The 21802-nt window shown below is 36.6% G+C and overlaps 1 protein-coding gene across 1 annotated transcript in view; it reads left to right on the top strand.

The window, feature by feature from the left end:
• PPP3R1 (protein phosphatase 3 regulatory subunit B, alpha) overlaps positions 1-21802 on the top strand; it is a 59916-nt gene that overhangs the window by 17279 nt on the left and 20835 nt on the right. The window contains exon 2 of the mRNA XM_032652424.1: positions 15861-15900. Within this exon, the coding sequence (XP_032508315.1) occupies positions 15861-15900 (40 nt within the window). The remainder of the gene's footprint in view (positions 1-15860; positions 15901-21802) is intronic.

Raw genomic sequence — 21802 nt, 5'->3', positions numbered from 1 at the left:
TATAAAATAAACAACTCATGGGGATGTAATGTACAGCATGGCAACTATAGTTAATACTGTGTTGCGTATTTAAAAGTTGCTGGGAGAGTAGATCTTAAAAGTTCCCATTATAAGAAAAAAAAATTATTAACTGTATATGGTGTTGGGTGTTAACTAGACTTATTGTGGTGATCATTTTGCAACGTATACAAATATCGAGTCATTGTGTTATACACCTGAAACTAATATAATGTTATATGTCAATTACTTATATCTCAGTTAAAAAAAAATACTTGAGGTGGTAGGCCTGATTTGGCTACCTAACAGATTATTACTTCTAATTTCTCCTGCAAAGTCATTTCTTCTGACTGAACGTTCCTTATTTCTTCTCACTGTTATCATCTGACATCTTTCTGGATACTACAGTTTTTCATTCAGAATTTAAGTACCTGTGTCATATTGTCCCTCTAGGTTCCACTATCACTTTGTCTTCATGTACACCCTTGCTTTAGCAACATTAACCTCCATAACCCCATATACTTTCTCTCTACTAAAACTATATCCTATGGCCATAGGCGGGGTGGTCTCTTACCATAATCCAGAACTCTTCCACAGCTAGGACTTTATTTCCTCTGTTTTGAGATTATTTTCTCAATTATAATTACTGAAAATGCTATGACTTTAGAGTTTTCTGTTTTGGGATTGTGTGTGTTTTTAAATTAAAATATAGTACCAAATTAGTATTGTTCTCTACAAGAAGTTGTTGGACAGTTTGTTTCCATGTAAAGTATTCCATCCCTTTACTCCTCCTCTTCTCAGCTGTCTCCACCTATCTCACACCCTCTCATTGTCATGTTTCTGTGATTGTTACTACTGTGTTAGATATATGAACAACACATTTTTAAATGGCTATGTGTGAGTTGTCAGCAACAAGCCACTTGAATTTAAGTGTTCTAAGTTGGGATGAAAACAGTTTCACTAACTTACTTCTTCTCTTGTATAATACAGAAAGCGTGTGGCTTTATGATATATTGGTAAGAATACTATGGGAATTATATTAGCTTGAGTTCAAATTTGATCTCTACTACTACCAACCGTGTGACCTTGTGCAAACTGTTTAACCTTGACATCCCATTTACCCAGAAGATTGTTGGGAGGATAAATGAGAAGGTATATAAAGTCTCTAACAGAGTACCCAGCACGTAATACTTTTTTTTTGTATTCTGTGATGTTAACTTTCCTTTTTCCATCCATGTCTATGTTCACAAAGCTAACTTTTAAAGATTGTTTTCTAGATCCATCAGTTTTTACCTTTAAAAAAATCTATTAGAACTTGACAGAGTAACAACATTTATTGTATTGTATTTTTAGTTTGTTTGTTTGTTTGTTTTCATGGAAAGGCATTTTATCAGCAGTGTGTACATGTCAATTCCAATTGCAGGGACCTCCCTGGTGGTTGCAGTGGTTAAGAATCCGCCTGCAGTTAGGTGCAGGATGTAATTCACAGAGTCAGAGTGTTAGAGGTTAGCTTTGTGAAGGACAAATCTAGTTACAGATAATACAGACTAGTAACAGTTACAAGATAACTAGGATTGATTAACTCTTTCAGGCCAGTTTATGCTGCTTCCCTAGCCTGTTCACTCTTCCCTTTATTTTCCTTGTTACCAGGAGAGGAAAAACCTCATTTCTATTTTTTGTTGCAACAGGAGCATTCCTTCTTAGATAATGTTAAATGTGTAAGTGGTAACATGTGAAATATTTTTAACAGTTTTTCTCAGAGTTTTGAAACAATATTAGCCAGGATCATAGTGCAATAGGATAGAATGTTATTCCTTGAAAAACTTTGTATGTGTGTAGAGTTAAGAAGCAGTTGTATGTTTATGATTTAATAAAATAATTCTAAAGGAAAAAAGAAAATCTGCCTGCCAATGCAGGGGACATGGGTTTGAGCCCTGGTCCAGGAAGATCCCACATGCCGTGGAGCAGCTAAGCCCGTGCGCCACAACTACTGAGCCTGCACTCTAGAGCCTGCGAGCCACAACTACTGAGCCCATGTGCCACAACTACTGAAGCCTGCACACCTAGAGCCCATGCTCCGCAACAAGAGAAGCCACTGCAATGAGAAGCCCGTGCACCGCAATGAAGAGTAGCCCCTTCTCGCCACAACTAGAGAAAACCCATGCACAGCAACGAAGACCCAGTGCAGCCATAAATAAATAAATAATAAATAAATAATTTTAAAAGAACCAAAGTTAAAAAAAAATCCCAATTGCATGTTTAGTTTGAGCTAAAGTAGTTACTGAAATTTAGATTGGTACATTTAAAGTAGCTGAAGGATTTTAGAACTTCATGTAAATTGTCTTAATTTGAAGAAAAGTAATTTCATTGTTAGAATAAAACCAGGTGAAAAGAGCCACCAATTAAGATCATTTTAGAGATAGTTTTGTAGGGCTAGTGTTGGTAATTACTCTTTGTGTAGCAATCTGCATAACTAAGAGTTGTTACTGAGCAAATTAAGGTTACACCTTGCCTTTTTAAAAAAAAAAGTGTATTTATTTATTTATTTATGACTGTGTTGGGTCTTCGTTGCTGCGCACGAGCTTTCTCTAGTTGCAGCGAGCAGGGGCTGCTCTTCGTTGCGGTGCGCGGGCTTTTCATGGCAGTGGCTTCTCGTTGTGTAGCGTGCGCTCTAGGCACATGGGCTTCAGTAGTTGTGGTACATGGGCTTAGTCGTTCCGTGGCACGTGGGATCTTCCCGGACCAGGGCTTGAACCCGTGTCCCCTGGGGTTCATTGGCAGGCGGATTCTTAACCACCGTGCCACCAGGGAAGTCCTACACCTTGCTTTTAATAGTATGACTTATATAAAGTCTGAACCTACACCCCAAAATGGGAATAATTTTTATTTGTCTCCTTTGTTTCTCTTAACTCCCTCTTAAAATTTTTCCTTGTATGCTTTCTAGAACAATATAAGAATATGATCCATAATAGAAACAAAATACTATATATGCTCTATTATAGTCTAAGAAAACATTATGGAATAATATAGATTATGATAAAGCCATAATGGAATATTAAACTATTAAAATAGATCCTTATTCTACTGATTCTCTTTCTGTATTTAATAATTTGCTTTATTCTTAGTGAATTTCTCATATAATTTTTTAAGGGTTAGTATTCTCCTATTTTTTATTTCATTTTCCCTTTTTTAATGGACTCTCCTTTTAGTGGTGAAGGCTATTATCTGTATGCTGATAATTTCCAAAATCGTATCTCTTGTCACGTCTTGCCCCTGAACCCAGGTTCTGTACTTGCTGGATATATCTACCTGGATGTCCGTAGCCCCTTTACAGTTTCAAAGTTGTATGTTTGGGGGACTTGAGAATCTGCTGTGTTTATACTTTGATCATGCCTAGCATGTTGTATGACACATGGATGGGCATTTCCCCCTCTCCTCACTAATTGTTCTGTTAAAGGGTATAAATAGCAGGCTCTTTACGTGCAGAAAAATACTTCAGAATATTAATAAAGCAATATAAAAAGTTATAAATTCATATAGTAAAGCTATATTTATATTCAGACAGCTCAGTAAAAGAATAATCTGGTGTGTTATGAATTAGTCATAGTGTAAAATAAGAGATGAATAAGTTAGACTGCATTAAAATTAAGAACTTTTCTTCATCAAGTGGTACCATTAACCATTCTCCGCTAAAAGAATCTTGGGCTCCTTGGAGAAATAGCTGATTTCAGGACTGGGGCAGGGGAAGTACAATGTATACTTGGAACGTCTTGTGCCAGAAGGTTAGGAAGGCCCATAGAATGATGGGAATATATTAAAAGGACACAAGAACCAGCCTGAAGGGGAAGGTTCCCACTGGCCAAATGTGGGACAATTTAAACATCAAATTAGATAATGATAAAAGATTATAACCTATTGAAATAAAATCCATTAAGTCCACACTGAAATACCTAAGTCCATATAGATAGGGAGGAAAAAGAAATCTTTCCCCGCAGGAGGAAGCCAAGTAAAAAATGTTGAAGGGGGCTTCCCTGGTGGCACAGTGGTTGAGAGTCTGCCTGCCAGTGCGGTGGACACGGGTTCGTGCCCCGGTCCGGGAGGATCCCACGTGCCGTGGAGCGGCTGGGCCCATGAGCCATGGCCGCTGGGCCTGCGCATCCAGAGCCTGTGCTCTGCAGCAGGAGGGGCCACAGTGGTGAGAGGCCCACGTACCACAAAAAAAAAAAAGTTGAAGGAATGATGAAATTAGAAAACTATCATATGGCAATTGTATCAGTTGCCTATTGCTTTGCAACAAATTACCCCAAAGTGCAATGGCTTAACACACATTATTTCACAGTTTCTCTGGGCTTAACTGTGTTCTCTGCTTCATGGTCACTTGTAAGGCCTTGGGTTTGTGGTCTCATCTGAATGCTTGACGGGGAAGGATCTACTTCCACACTCATTCATTGGTTGTGGGCAGCATTCAGTTCTTTGTGGGCTGTTGGCTGGAGATCACCCTTCGTTTCTTGCTCTGTGAGCTTCATTAAAGTGTGCAAGCTGAGAAAGTTATAGAAAGACTTGTTGGCAAGATGGAAGTCACAGTCTTTTGTAACCTAATCACAAAACTGATGTCCCCTTGATATTGTCACACTCCATTGGTTAAAGGCAAGTGACACAAGGGAAGAGAATTATACAAGGCTGTGAATATCAGGAGGTGGGAATCATCTTAGAGGCTGGCTATCCCAGCAGCCATTATAATATAATTGATTCAGACAAGAATCATCAGTGGATGTTTAAAATGAGTGGATGAAAGTTTGAGGAGTAACTTGGATCTTTACATAGACTAAAAATATCTTCCCACAAGATGTATTAAATACAAAGAGGAAAATGCAACTTTATAATGGAGAAATCTGGCAGAGCTTATCTAAGTGATCAAAGTTAACATTACCAGTAATGAGAAAAACCAACATTATCTTTTTCCTGATATCTGGGAAGAACACATTACCACCCTTTTGGTATTTTACCAGAGGGGTATAATCTGAATCAAATCCTGAGGAAGCATTAGGTAAACCCTTTGAGGGACAGTCTACAGAATAACTGGCCAGTATTCTTTATAAATGTTGAAGTCATGAAAGATATAAACAGACTGAAGAATTGTTCCGATTTAAAGTATGCTAAAGAGAGCCATGACTATTGAATACAATACATGATCCAAGATTTCTTTTTTCTATAAAGAATGCTATTGGGACATATGTATTGTAGAATAATATAGAATATTATTATGGAACCATAACAAAGTATTAGAACAAATAGAAAATAGATCCATAGTCTACTGGTTTTGTTGCTGTATTGGATTGCTTTCTTTTTCACTGGTGAATTTCTCTTCAAATGCTAATACTCTCTATTCGCAAAATTTAAATATGATCTTTGGATTGGATCCGTAGTTTTCAGAGTGGTCCATGTATACCTGGGAAATCCCCAAGGCTCTTTCAGGGGGTCCATGAGGTCAAAATGTTTTCATTATAACACAAAAATAATGTTTGTTTAATCCACTCTGTTTACATTTGCACTGATGGTGCAAAAGCACTGGCTGGTAAAACTGCTGATACCTTAGCATGAATCAGAACAGTGACACAGTACTGTACCAGTAACCATTGTATTCTCTGCCATGCAATTGCAGTTTTAAAAAATACCAGTTTCACAATATCCTTGGTAAAGCAGTAAAAAGTATTAATTTTATCAAATCTAACCACTGCATGTATCTTTAATACCCTGTATGACGAAATGATATGTATAAATCATCACTTCTGCATATGTAATTTATGGCGGTTGTTTTAAGGGAAAACAAGCCCTTATGTGATTTTTAAGCTGAAGTAGCTATCTTTTTCATAGAACACCAAAATTGCTTGAAAACAACTGACAAAATCTGGTCATTCACACTTGAGTATTTGACAGACACGTTCTCAAAAATGAATAGTGAGGCTGTCATTTCAAGGAAAATAACTGACACAGTTATTAGAACAGCCAAATGGCAATTTAGAACTGAAAAACAGTAATTGATACAGTGATGCAGTGTGTAAACTCAACGGACAGAGGAAAGAATCAGTAAACTGGCAGATAGAGGAAAAGAAATTACCCAGTCTGAACAGCAGAAAGAAAACAGACTGATAAAAATAATCTACAGAGCCCCAGGGAACTGTGGGACTATGAAAAAGAGTTAACACTTGTGTCATTGGATTCCTGAGAGAGGAAGAAAGAGGGCTTCTATCTCAAGAACCAAAAAGAAAGAAAAATCTACCCAAAGGAAGGGAATAAAGAAAAGTGAAATTGAAAACAGAAGAACAGAAGAACAGTAAAGCAAATCAATGAAAGAGCTGGTTCTTCAAAAAGCTCAATAAATTGACAAACTTCTAGCAAGACTGAGAGAAATTAAAGAAAAAACGAAGTTATCAGTATCAGGAATGAAATAGAAGGTATTGGACTTACCTGGTGGCGCAGTGGTTAAGAATCCGCCTGCCAGTGCAGGTGACATGGGGTTTGAGCCCTGGTCCGGGAAGATCCCACATGCCGCGGAGCACTAAGCCTGTGCTTCACAACTACTGAGCCTGTGCTCAAGAGCCCGCGAGCCACAACTACTGAAGCCTGTGTGCCTAGACCCTGTGTTCCGCAACTAGAGAAACCACCACCATGAGAAGCCCGTGCACCGCAGTGAAGAGTAGCCCCTGCTCGCCGCAGCTAGGGAAAGCCTGCGCACAGCAACGAAGACCCAATGCAGCCAAAAAGTAATAATAATAAATAAATTTTTAAAAAAGAGAAAGGTATCACCATAGACCCTGCAGATTTGAAAAAGATAATAAAGGGAATACTATGAACAACTCTACAAACATAAATTTGACAACTTTGTTGTATGGACCAGTTTCTTGAAAAATACAGACCACCACATCTCACCCAATATGAATTAGGTAGTTTAGCCCTATTGCCTTGATACAAAAAAAAATCCCAAGAAGAAAACTGTAGGTCAGTATTACTATATCAATGTAGATGCAAAAGTCCTTAACAAAATATAAGCAAATAGAATTTATGGCTCATTGCAGGCAGGGATAGAGCAGGGCTGCTTCACTATTTGAAAATCAACTAATACACCATATTAACATGCTAAAGAAGAAAAATTACATGATCATATCAGTTGATGAAGAAAAAGCATTTGATAAAATTCAGGACCCATTCATAATTTGAAAAAAAAAACATTTAGGGAAAAGATACTTAGGGGGAACTAACTCAGATAAGGAACATTTATAAAAACCTACCTTATCTTTAATGGTATATTGGGAGAATCAAATTCTTAAAATTTCAGTTATTAAAAAACTTTAGATTTTTACCCTCCTTGATGCTCACTTTTATCTTTTAAGCATTTATATGCACTTCAGATAAGCAAGCAGTTACTCTTATTACTGAAATAATATTTATACTTCACAAGGAGAGTCTATAACCAAATAAGACAATGCCGTCACTTCTTAAAGTCTGCTAGATAAAGATGAATGTCTAAATATTCTGACAGCATGCCCTTTGAAAATATTCTAAACTTTACAGTATGCATCTATAAAATTTATTTTGGTTTTCTCACATCTTGACAGTTTAAGATCAAAGAAACTCTAAACAAAATGAGATAAAAAGATCCAAAAATATTTTTTTCATTTCTTTGCCAGAAAATTTCTTTAGAACATATTTTCATATTCTTACTGATTTTTTTGTATACCAAAATTGATAAGCATAATAAATTTATTTTTTTTTTTTTTTTTAAATTTATTTATTTATTTATGGCTGTGTTGGGTCTTCATTTCTGTGCGAGGGCTTTCTCTAGTTGTGGCAAGCGGGGGCCATTCTTCATCGCGGTGCGCGGGCCTCTCACTATGGCTGCCTCTGTTGTTCTCTGTGGAGCACAGGCTCCAGACGCGCAGGCTCAGTAATTGTGGCTCACGGGGCCCAGTTGCTCTGCAGCATGTGGGATCTTCCCAGACCAGGGCTCGAACCCGTGTCCCCTGCATTGGCAGGCAGATTCTTAACCACTGCACCACCAGGGAAGCCCATAATAAATTTATTTTTAAAATGCTGAATAATATGGACTTGAGGAAAAAGTTAGAATCAATCCAAATGTCTTTATTTGCTGAAAGACAAAGTTTGCCAATTTACCACAAATCAGTTTTTTTTCTAGGATAAAATCAGACCATCTTAGTAACTCCTAAAACAGATATTCTTTATTCTCAGAAGTATAAGACAAGCGTTAAATCTTTTTTATAGTCGCACAGTTCCCTGAGGCTCTGTAGATTATTTTTTTTCAGTCTTTTTTCTTTCTGTTGTTCAGACTGGGTAATTTGTTTTCCCCCATCTGCCAGTTTACTGACTGTTTCCTCTGTCAGCTCTATTCTGTTGAGTTTACTTACTGCGTTACTGTATCAATTATTGTTTTTCAGTTCTAAAATTGCTATTTGGTTCTTTTTTATATCTTTTATTTCTTTGCTGAGGTTTTCTATATTTCATGTTTCATGTGTCAGTTATTTTCCTCAAAGTGACAGGCTCACTGTTCAACACATTGATGCTTAAAATTCCACTTAAACCAAGTTCCTTAAGGCTATGTAGATTTTTACATGCAACTGTAAAACTCTTCCTTCAATAAATTTAGGATAATGTTAAATCTGGCTAGGGATATAAAAAGATAATAAGAGATTGTTGCCATCCTGGACTTCATAATCTGAGAAAGGGACTAAATAACGGATGAAAAAAATTATAAGGGTCAAGATTACTAATAAATAGTTTCTGGTTCCTCATGATACTACAAGATAATCTGAAAAAATATATAATTTGTTATCTTGAAGTGCATATGTGTCTTATAAAAATAAAGATCCCATATGGTTTTGGAATAATAGCATGACCGGAAACTATATTGTTATTTTTTAAGAAGTGATAAGATTTTTATCTTAACTACAGACTTAAATTTATGTGTTCTGAAACAATTCCATTATACCTGGGACTCCTTATTAAGTTTTTAAAATCAGCTTTATTGAGGTATAACTTGCCATATAATAAAGTTTACCAATTTCATGTATACAGTTAATGTGTCCTGATAAATGTATATAGTTTTTTAAGCATCACCACAATCAAGATGTAGAACATTTCTGTTACCCTCAGATGTTACTTGGTACCCCATTGCATTCACCCTCCGATCCGTGGCAACCCCTGATCTTTCAGTAACTATAGTTTGCCTTTTCTGGGATTTATAAATGGAATCATGCTGTATGTAACCTTTTGTATCTGGGTTCTTTTAACATAACTTTTGAGAATTATCTATGTTATGTGTATCAGTAGTCTTTGCCTATTCATTAGTGAGTAGCACTCCATTGTTTGGATACACCACAGTATTATCTATTTGACAGCTGATGGATATTTAGGTTGTGTCTTGTTTAGGCTATTAACAATAAAGCTTCTATGGACATATGAGTACAAATCTTTGTGTGGCCATGTTTTCATTTTAGTTCCCACCAGCAATGTATAAGAGTTTCATTTTTAGTTGACACTTGATATGTCAACATTTTCCTTTTAGCTACATGTACTGTATGTCTGGGTGTTAGTTTTCTATTGCTGAGTAACAAATTACCAAAAACCTAGTAGCTTAAAACAGCACCTATTTATTGTTTCATAGTTCTGTAGGTCAGAAATTTAGCATGGAGTCTTCAGGGATCACAGGGCTGAAATCCAGACTGAGTTCTTATCTGGGGGTTTTGAGGAAGATTCTGTTTCCAAGCTTATTTCCATTATTGGCAGAATTCAGTTCTTTGCCGTTGTAGGATTGAGATCTTTGTTTCCTTGCTCACTGTCAGCTGGAGGCCACTCTCAGCTCTTAGAGACTCACTCCATCTCCCTGGTGTTGAATTCTTAGGCTTTGAATCTCTGACTTCCCCTCTCTCTTTTTAAAAGGCTCTTATGGGGGCTTCCCTGGTGGCGCAGTGGTTGAGAGTCCGCCTGCCGATGCAGGGGACACGGGTTCGTGCCCCGGTCCGGGAAGATCCCACATGCCGCCGAGTGGCTGGGCCCGTGAGCCATGGCTGCTGAGCCTGCGCGTCCGGAGCCTGTGCTCCGCGACCGGAGAGGCCACAACAGTGAGAGGCCCGCGGACCGCAAAAAAAAAAAAAAAAAAAAAAAAGGCTCTTATGACTAGAACAGATCCACCTGAATAATCTTATCCTAAGATCAATTGTTTTGGAACCTTAATTACATATAGAAAATCACTTTGCAGCAGTACCTAGATTAGTGTTTGAATAACTGGGAGATGTTTATATACCAGAGGCTGGAAATTTCAGGACATCCTGGGATTCTGCGCAGCACACAACCATTTGTTCTACATTTTCAGTAACACTTGGTATCTCTGGTTTTAAATTTTAGCCACACACAAACACACACTAGTTGCACATGTAGTGGTATCGCATTGTAGTTTAAATTTTCATTTCTCTAATATCTAATGGTGTGAAACATCTTTTCATGTGCTTATTTGTTATGTATATATCTTTTGTTGTAAAATATCTATTCAGATCTTTGAGGGGGGGTTTTCTTTTTTTTTTCTTTTGTATACTGCTATCCGTTTGTTTTAGCATCACTTGTTGCAGAGGTTTTCCCTCACTGAATTACCTGGACATCTTTGTTAGATATCACTTGACTCTGGGTGTTTATGTATTTTTTTTTTTTTCATTTTATTCTGCTCCATTGAACTTTATGTCTACTCTTATACCACTGTTACTCTGTTGATGACTTTAAATTTATAATAATTCTTCAAGTTTTAAGTCCTTCAACATTGTTCTTCTTTTTCAGATTGTTTGCTGTTTATATCCTTTGCATTTCCATATACATTTTAGAATCAGTGTATTGACTTCTATAAAATATTTTACTGGGATTTTAATTGGGATTGTTTTTTATCTGTTAATCAGTATGGGAAGAATTGCCATCTTAATGAGTCTTCTGATCTATGCACATGATATAGCTTTATGTTTTTTTAGATCATCTTGAATTTCTCTCAGTTATGTTTCATGGTCTTCATTGTACAATCCTTGCACATATTTTACTAAATATTTTGTATTTTTGATGATTTTCTAAGTGAATGGGATCCTAATTTCATTTTTCATTGCTTGCAGAATGTAGAAGTACATTCAATTTTATATATTGACCTTGTATCCTGTGACCTTGTTTCATTCATTTATTAGTTCTGATAGCTTTTTTGTAGTTTGTCTAGGATTTGTCTACATGTACAGTGATGTCATTTGCAAGTAAAGGCAGTTTAACTCCCTTTTTCCAATCTGTATGTCTTTTATTTCTTTTGTCTTGCCTTATTGCACTGGTGCAGATAACTTTATGTTGTTCCTGATCTTGGGGAGAAGGCATCCCTTCACGATATTAAATATGATGTTAGCTGTAGGCTTTTTGTAGATAGCCTTTATAGACTGAGAAAGATTCTTAGTTTACTGAGTTCTTGTTTTGTTGCGAAGGGGTATTTAAATTTGTCAGATGCTTTTATTCTGTCTGTTGAGATGACCATAGGTATGGCATTTTTTATTCTGTTAGTATAGTGAACCATGTTAATTTTGAATATTAAACCAACCTTGCATTACTGGGATAATCCTCAGTTGGTCATGATTTTTATTATTTAAAATTTTTTTCTGGATTTAATTTCATCAAATATTGTTAAGGATTTTTCCATCCATGGTCATGAAGAAATATTGGAGTAGAGTTTTCTTTTTTGTAATGTCACTGTCTGATTTTGCTGTCAGGGTAAGCTGGCCTCATAAAATGAGTTAAGAACTATTCCTTCCCCTTCTGCTTTCTGAATGAATTTGTATAGGATTGGTATGTTTTTCAGACTTTGAATATATGATAGAATTGACCAGTGAAGCCATCAAAGTCTTTAGTTTTCTTTGTTAAGAAGGTTTTGTGTGTTCTTTTTAACTCCAGTTCAGTTTATTTTAATAGCAATAGAGCTGTTCAACTTTATTTTTTTCTTGAGTCAGTTTTGGTAGATTTTATTTTTCAAGAAACTTGTCCATTTCATCTAAGTTATAAAATTTATTTTCATACTTTTTTTGAATATCCATTTATTTTTCTTTTAATGTCTGTAAAATCTCTAGTGATTTGCCTGGGGTGTTAGTTATTGACCTTTCCCGAAAAATGAGTTTTGGTTTTACTGATTTTTCTTTCTGTTTGTCCATTTTCTAGTTCATTAATTTCTGCTTTTTTTCTCTTTTTCCCCTTGCCTTGGGTTTAATTTATTCTTTTTCTAGCTTTTTAAGGTGGGAACAGATCACTGTGTTTTGGACTTCCCTTGTAATAGCGTTTTCCTCAAAAGACTGCTTAACCTGCATCCTTTAAATTCTGATAGCTTCCGTTTTTACTCTGTTCAGAATATTTTCTGATTTCTCTCATCATTTCTTCTGTGACTCATGGGTTATTTAGAATTGTGTTGTTCATTTTCAAATATTTGGATGTTTCTAAATACCTCTCTTGCTTAATTCCATTGTAATGAAAAAATATATTCTGTATGGTTTCAAACCTTTAAAGTTGATTGAGACTTTTTTTTAGGCTCAGAATAATGTCTGTCTTCGTGAGTGTTCGTGTGCAGCAGAAAAGAATATTTTGTTGTCTTAGGACATCTTGGCTGATAGCGTGTTGTTCTGATCTTCCACAACTTATTTTTTCCTTTGGTCTACTTATTTTCTGTTATTTACTGTGAGAGAAATGTTAAAATCTCCAAATATGACTGTCTATTTAACTTTCAGTTCTCTGTATTTGACACATTTAATTTTGAAGCCCTGTTATTAAGTATATACAGTTGACCCTTGAGCAACAGATGTTTGAACTGTGTGAGTCCACTAATACAGGGATTTTTTTCAATAAATACTGTAGCATCGATACTACATGATCCAAGTGAATGCATGGATTTGGGTACCTGCCAGGGTCCTGGAACCCATTCCCTGTAGATACTGAGGGATAACTGTATGTGAAAGGGTTCTGGGACCCAGTTACAATGTATTTTTCCCTACACATCCACAGAATTCTCAGATAGCAGCTGGGTGTCCTACAATTCAACTCAATTCTGACACTATCTAGAGATAGCATCAGCTTCCGCAGGTTAAGGGCTCAGTCCTACAAGACTGCCCCCTCCCCCGCTCCTTTAGAAGCGAATTGCAAGTCCAGGTTGTTACCTGAAGTTCTGACCAACCGGTTATAGATTGGAGGTTCCAACAACCCCCACCTTGAGTTTGAGTAATTTGCTAGTGCCACTCAGAACTCAGAGAAACATTTTACTGCCTAGATCACTGACATACTATAAAAGGATGTAACTCAGGAACAGCCAGATGGAAGAGATGTCTAGGGCAAGGTACATGGAAAGGGGTGTGGAGCTTCCATGCCCTCTCCAGGTGCTCCAGTCTCCCTGCATCTCCACATGCCCCCCAACCAAGAAGCTCTCCAACCCATCCTTTTGGTTTTTCTGGAGGCTTCATTAGATAGGCATGATTGATTAAATCACTTATCAGTGGTGATTGAGCTCAGTCTCCAGCCCAGCTTAAATCATTGGCGAATGGTTTAACCCCCAGCCTATCTCTCTTCCGTAGAGATTGGAAGGTGGGACTGGAAGGTCCAACCTCTAATCACATGATTGGTTCTCCTGGCCACCAACCCCTACCTTTAGTCCTTTCCTATAGTCGCCTCATTAACATAACAAAAGAAATCTTTATAGCTCTCCACACTTGAGACATTCTAAGGAGCTCTTGTGCTAGAAATGAATGAGGACCCAAGGATATTTCTCATTATATATCACAATATATTTAGGATTGTTACATCTTCCTAATGAATTGACTCTTTTAAGGTTATGAAATAGTCCTCTTTATCCCTGGTAATATTCCTTGTTCTGAATTCTACATTGTCCAGTATTCTTAGCCACTGTATCTTTCTTTTGATTATTACTTGTGTGGTATATCTCCTCCTGTCTTTTTAGTTTCAGCCTATCTGTAGAGTAGACTTCGTTTAGATAGTATATAGTTGTATCTTCTTTGAATTGGAGTTATTAGACCATTTACGTTGAACGTAATTAATATAATTCTCAAAATGCTTGGATTTAAATCTACCATCTTGCTAGTTACTTTGTATTTTTTTCCTCATTTGATTTTTGATCCTTCCTATTTATCTGCCTTTCTTTGGATTGAGTATTTTTATGATCAATTTTTTTTTTTTTTTTGCGGTACGCGGGCCTCTCACTGTTGTGGCCTCTCCCGTTGCGGAGCACAGGCGCTGGACGCGCAGGCCCAGCGGCCATGGCTCACGGGCCCAGCCGCTCCGGGGCACGTGGGATCTTCCCGGATCGGGGCACGAACCCTTGTCCCCTGCATCGTCAGGCAGACTCTCAACCAGGGAGCCACCAGGGAAGCCCTGGAATAATATTTTTTAAAGGGTTTTTAAAAAATTTAGACATGAAAGAATATGTGAGACAGTAAAAGATAGGAATCATGGTAAGAATCTTAAGGTCAATTAAGTAAGGTGCAAAATAAGTAGAACTCCATCTCTGCTAATTAATAATGTCATTTTTATTAATGTTTGCTACTCCTGTCTCTGTTTTAATATATATTTGATGTTTAAAGTGACCTAAAACTAGATTAACCAGTTAAATTATCTGCTATAATTTTCAAGGAAAAGACTAATTATTGTCAGCAAGATAGGAATTAAAGATGCTAATTTACTGATAAACTTTTCTCAGACCTTAAGTTTACTCAGAATAAGAGATACTTTTGAGAGTCTAGCCAGCCACACTAAAATGGTACTTCTTATTTCAGGCGGCACTCAATAACTTCTTAGGATACATAGGTATATTCAAATATCAGTATTTAAATGTGTTAATCCCATTGTACACTTGCTGCTAGACAGGGTCAAGATTAGATAGATGGGATATAGGATGCATGGTCTACTCAATCTATTGTTGAACTTTAAAAATTCAATTTGTATTACTTTAAATTCTGTAGACTTTTAAAAAGATTTTCCTCATGATTTTTACTTTGTGTGAGTCTGTTATACTTGGAATTTTTACAGTCTTAGATTTAGAACTACTTCTGGTTCCATTGCTAATCAAATGGTGTGAACTTTCACCAGCTTACTTGACCTCCCTGGACCCAGTCATCAAGAATTTTAAATGTAAGCATTGGGTCAGGTCTGTAGTTTTTCTAGAGCACTTTTAGGTAAACTTTTTGTAAATTAGGAGTTCAGGTGAATTAGAGTTTATCCATGAGATAAGACTTCTCATGAAAAGAAAAATTTGGAGTTCAAGTGGCTGGCTGTCTTACATTGGACCTACCTTCCTATTAATATTTTTCTTATTTTTGTTGCATAGCGTACAGAACATTCTGTTTCAATGCAGGTATAAAAGCATTTTTGTTTTCTTAACAGCTTTGCAGTCTCAGTAGACTCTTCAATTAAACAGAAATGGCAGGAGAAGCTTTATTCTGAGCTCTACCCAAAAATGAGTTCATCCAGCAAGACAACTTAGTGCACTGACAGTCTGTAGTGTGTTAAAATTTGATACACAGTATGTTTAGGGTGTTAAAAATATTTAAAATAAATTTTAATCAAATCTTTGCATAAATCTTAAGTGACAGGGCCACAACTCAGGCCTGTTTAATGCAAGAGCTCTTTCTATCATACTGTATAATTTTTTTATCAAAAATATTTATAGATCTAGACACATTTCGTTTATGGCTTATTTCCCAATGTTTTGTGACTCAGAATATTTAAGTTCAATCTTTTAAAGACATTTGTGCCAATTTTATGACTAATTTTTTTTTTTTTTCCTCCAGGGAAATGAGGCAAGTTATCCTTTGGAAATGTGCTCACACTGTAAGTCAAATATTCTTATCAAGAACTTCTTCTATTTTCACATTCTATATATGTATGTATGTAAATCTTACGCCTCTATAAATTTATATAGCGAAGTTAGCCCTTAACCATTTTAAATGGCAGTGAATTTGACTTAGAGCGTTTTTGAGTTAACCAGAATAGGGAAAGATTTTTTTATAGACCTCTTTATTATTAGTGTCTGCACTATGTTGTAATTACAAACCGACCCTCAAATCTCAGTGGCTTAACACAACTGAAGTTTTTCAGATTAACAAAGCTGCAAGTAAACAGTTAACTTACTTAACTTGTGGTTATGTAAAATGAAGTGCTTATTGAAGGCAAAACTGAGAGACTAAAGAGCTATTGTACAAGACATTTCTGGGGAGGAGGAGTATAAGAAGTGTGGGTGGGCTGGCTGTTCTGACTATACTGGAGAACATAAAGAAAGAAAATGACAATCTTAGAAATTCTTGATTCAAGGATCAGAGGACCAGGGAGCTTAAATAAAAATCAAAAGGTCTCTTGTGTGAAAGTACAATGATTGGGGAAGAGGGAGATCATGAGAATTGGAATGGGGACGCTGGTAAGTTTAGATACCGTCCTGAGGTCCCAGAATTCCCAAACTCTTCTGAACCTTCCTTGCCCTTTCTGCCATCCCTGTTTGATGAAGCTGGTCCTGCCTTGTTTGGAGACATCTTACTTTGCAAATGAGATGTCTCTTCTTTTTTGTCTTATTAAAACCATTTCCCCATTGCTCACTGTTTCATTAGTCTCCTTTATTTTCCCAGAACACTTGTCAGTTTCTTTCATTCTCATCAACACCTTTGCTTGCTTATGAGCTCTGGATAAATGCTCTTCCATCAGCTCTTTTCTTGAGCAACGTCATCGTCTTTCAGATCTCAGCATAAATGTCTCCTATAAAATGTCCCCTCTTTGGAGATGTTTTCTCTTTCTGTGCTCTCTTCAGATTCTCTCTAACATGGGCAGTACCCTGTTTATTTTCTTTAGAACAGTTACCATAAGCTTAAATTACTTGTTTATTAATCCATTTTATTTTCCATTTTGTAATTTCTACAGTTTTTTAAACTTTTTTTTTACGGTGATACTCTATGACCAATGACCCATAGTTTGGCCATCCGTACTACTATTTACATTTTATTTTACTGTTTCCTCCCAGGCTTTCCTTTATGAATTTCTTATATAATTTTGATCATATGTGGGTGTGTATTTCTGTTTTAAACATGAAGATAAAATGTTGTATCCAGTGTATTGTTAGAATTGACCAAAATCAAATCTAATTATGACTCTCTAGACCAGAGGTTAGTAAACTACTGCCTTACCTACAGTTTTTTTAATAAAGTTTTATTGGAACACAGCCATGCCCATTTGCTCACATTGTCTATGGCTGTTTTTGTTTGACCTCTGAAATGTGGTCAAGATAGAGTACTTACAGACTAGTGCTCCGAGTGTTATCTGGATCTATAATTCTTGTCTGTGCCATAATTGACATGTCAGTTGTATAGTTTCTTTAGAATTGAAAGAGTTCTGCTCAGAACTGTGCCTTGCCACTTACTGTTCAGCTTGAGCCTGTGGTGTTTTCCTCCTGTTGCTAGTGGGCAAGAAGGAGGTGTAGAAGCCTGTAATTAGCTAGGAGTCAGGCTGCAAGCAGAGTTGGGGTAGGCTGTTGGGAGTACAGCTCTGAAAAGTATGAGGTACTGGGAGGTTAGTTTTTGTTTCTTGGTCAGGGAACAGAGGTCCTAAGGGGGCAAGATGTCCCAGGTTCTTACCTTCTGCACTCCTTTAAGATCTGGGACTGAGGGTCATTTACCTGATTGCAAAGAAAAATGTACCAGGGCAAAAGGCAAGATGGATGTTCCCCTCGGTACATCCGGGATGGTGAAAGCCAAGTTTTTTTAAATAGTAAGTATTTGAAATAGATTTCATACACTGTTAAAAGCTATCTCTTTCCGTTTTATCTTTAGAACTTAGTAAGTCTTCTTTCTTAGGACTTCATCTGTGCTTTGATGAAATTTGAGCCTTGTCACTAAAGATCTGTACTTGTCAGTGATTGTTCAACTAGATATGAATCTGTCTGAATTCTTCTGTCATCCAGTAAAAATGTAGTTTTCCTCTATTTTCTAATTGGTTTACTAGAATATATTTTATACATGATTTGGATGAATTTGAACTTACTCACATTAAAACCACCACTTTTTTCCCCACCCACACATTGTAGTAAGTCTTTTTTTGCTCATTTGCAAAACTTCTTTATTAATGGGAGAGCTTAGTGTTATTTGTAAACAGCTGTTACCATGTATAAAATGTTAAAACCAATCCTTGAGGCACTTTACTTTTTACACTTCCCCTGTTCAAGTTGTGCTTTCTCTTCCCTTCCAGACCTAGCTCAGGTCTGTGTTCTCTGTGAGGCCTTCAGTAGTCCTCTCACCTTAGTAGTTACTGTCTCTTATGTTCCTTTAGTATTTAAATTATGCTATTTTTTAAAACGATAGTAAGATTCTAAATTGTATGCTGTAAAGTACTGTTTTTAACCCTGTGACACACAGATAAGTACCCACAGAATGCTTACAGTCTAGCTACTGGGAAAAAGAGAAGAAATGCATTAATTTTTACGGTGGAAACAAACCATTATGAGCAATAAAAGCAAAGGTTCCAAGGAGGGAAAATTACCTTTGGTTAAGAAAATTAAGAAAAGCTTCATGGAAGGGGTGATGTTTGAAATTGTTTTTTGAAATCTACATAAGATTTGAATGCTGATTAATTCTTTCACCTGTCTGGTCATTTGTCCCTTTCAGTTTCCTTAAATTCCATCCAGATCTTCAATATTTTATCTAAACCCCCTGCATAATTCTTTCCAGTACCCTACTTTTAATCAGTGATTTTCATCTCCGAATGCTTAAGAAAACCGAGAACATTTTTAAGCGTTAACCTCATTACCTCCTCACCCCATCACCCCCTGCCTGCCACACACGGAAATTTTCCCATTTTCGTACTCATGCTTAATAACTCCTTCCTTTCAATATCAGAGTTTAGGTTATACCTCTCTTATTCAAGGTCGGCCTTGGCACTTGTGCTTTTGATCTCATCCCCTCTCATCTCTAGGACCTTATGTTTTTAGTTTCTCTTTGTTTTTACCTGTGTCTCCGCTTCTTCATTTTTCTTCACGTTACAAACATAATCAACTCCCCTTTGATCCTGATCCTGCACGTGCCTCCCCGTTCTTCTCCTTTCTTTCTCATATTTGAGCTTTGCGTGAGCATATACAGTGATCTCCGTTTCCTTATTTCTGCCTGCTCAAATCTGGCTTTCATCTCCTACTACTTTGCTGACACTGTTGTGTCACCTTCCTTGTATTTATTTATTTTGTTTTATTTATTTATTTTTGTGGGGGGGCCACACCGTGTGACTTGTGGGATCTTAGTTTGCTGACCAGGGATCGAACCTGGGCCCTTGGCAGTGAGAACACAGAGTCCTCACTACTGGACCGCCAGGGAATTCCCATGGTCACCTTCATTTTATTGACACATTGCCTAATTGCTAAATCTGATGGAGTGGAAAGACCTGTAAAATCATTTGTGCTATTTGGGAAAATTTGAGCACTGATTATTTAATATCAAGGAATTAATTATTAATAATTAATGTTTTAGTTGTAATAATATTGTGGTTTAAAAGGATACCTTAGAGAGAGATGATAAATACTGAACAGTTATAAGGACATGGTACATCTGGGATTCGCTCTAAAATAATTGAAGTGGGTGTGTAAATAAGATTCTAATGTGTCAGTGGTTGAAACTGGGTGATAGATATGTGGGATTCATTTTATGAGTCTCTCAACCTTTGTACGTGTTTGAAAGTTTCCTTTATAAAGTTTTTTTTTTAATGAGTGGAAAAAGGCGGGAAATAACTAAGAGTAATATCAAGGAGAAGTAATTATTTAATTATAGTTAAGTATGGCATTATAGAAGTATGGCAGTACTGCAAGCCTTAATAATACGAGGCGGTTGAGCTCATTTTCACCCGTAAAAGATTTGAGGTATTGACAGTGGAAGTGGAAGTGCGATGCCTGGCATAGAGCAGATACTGAGTAAGTATCTGTTGACTGAATAAGCTAGTAAGAGCTCAGAGCTGGACTGTAGAGACAGCTAGTTGGATAATTTTAAAGGCTGTATCTTTAGAAAAACCCAGTAGTTACCAATCACCCCACTTGTTTTCATAAATAATAACAAGTACTTACGTGGCATTAACACATGCCAGGCACTGTTCTAAGCATTTCACATACGTTTATTTATCTTCTTAATCCTCACAGTAGCCTCACAAAAGAGGTATTGTTACTTTCCCCATTGTATCGATGAGAAAACAGGCATCAGTAACTGGTCTGAGATCACACAGCAGCAGGTAGAGTAACAAAACCATGATTTAATCTCAAGCAGTCGTGCTCTAGAGTTATATTTTTAATCACAATACTGTACAGCCTCTCTTATAGTAACTCTTACAAGTTTAATGTTATGTTTGTCTACATGAACGATTTTAGGCAAAACTGGACTTGTCTAAGACATAGTTAGGTATTCTCTGATTTTTTTTTGTCTCTTAATTGAGTGTTTGCTTTTTGTTGAGTTAAATTATTCTAGGCCATTGTGACTTTGTTTCTGTCTGTTGGCTAGCCTGTCTGGAGTAGGAAATGTATACTCTGTTGGGGTGATTTGCTCAAAGTTGAGACTGTGGTTGTAACTTGGCATGATAATTTGGAAAAGTGGCTGAGTGCAAGATACTAGGTTAGATAGTTCAGCAGAGGGCTAGATTGGAGCACGGGAGGAAGTATGAGTGGAAAGTCAGATTCAACTAATATTTTTTTACTGTTGATAAAACCAGTATAATTCTGAATAATTTTGATGAAGTTGGTGAACAGAGGGACTATTCTGTAGATTTTACGTAGATGAAAGACTAAAACAGTCTTTTATCTGAAGAGCTTTCTCAATTTTCTTTCGTTAGAAGGTGAACCAAGAGGAGCTTGGCAGCCTCTGAAGGAACGTTTCCCTTTGCATAATGAACTATCTGTAGAAACCTTGAAGACACCTTTAGCCATTAGGACACTGCTCTCATTTTGAGTAAACAGTCTCATTCAATCAGTTTTGTTTCTGGTTTAAATACTTACAAGTGACTTGAAAACATAGAGGTATTGACTTCAATTTGTGCTCTTAATTTCTGCTCACAGTCAGTTGTCTCAGCGAGGTTTACGTGTTCATATTCTTTACTTAGACTAGGGTTTTTCTTTGTTTTGAAAACAGAAAACTTTTTCACAGAAGAGGTTAATCTAAAGTTAATTTGATTTCCTCCTTCATTTCTGCATTCTTTTTTTTTTGAGTTTGCTTTAAATATTTTACATTTATTTTTTTCTGCATTCTTTTATGTTTTCTTTCTTATATGTACTAGCTTAACTCACTTTAATTTTTTTCTTTTGTTGCTGAAATGATTTTAATCTATAGGTGAAACACTCTTTAAATGATACTCAGAATACATTACACTTTGGTTTTAAGATAGATTTGAGTTTAAAACAGGTCTTACTCACAATGATTCCAGTAAATCAAGTGCTCCAGAACACAATTCGGAGATGTAACAATTATGTGATGACTTCTTAATTGTCCAAGGGGATAAAGATCTTCTTCAAATATGGAAAGAAATTAAATCATTCTGTAGTACTAACCTCTAAGAGTTATTCTCCTTTATAGACTACAATATTATTGTCAGTTTCATATGCTTTTTTTTTTTTTTTTTGCTGTACGCGGGGCTCTCATTGTTGTGGCCTCTCCCATTGCGGACCACAGGCTCCGGACGTGCAGGCTCAGCGGCCATGGCTCACGGGCCCAGCCGCTCCGCGGCATGTGGG

This window comes from Phocoena sinus, chromosome 13, assembly GCF_008692025.1.
Source record: "Phocoena sinus isolate mPhoSin1 chromosome 13, mPhoSin1.pri, whole genome shotgun sequence".
Classification (NCBI taxonomy): Eukaryota; Metazoa; Chordata; class Mammalia; order Artiodactyla; family Phocoenidae; genus Phocoena; species Phocoena sinus.
This window is presented reverse-complemented; position numbering and strand designations above follow the sequence as displayed.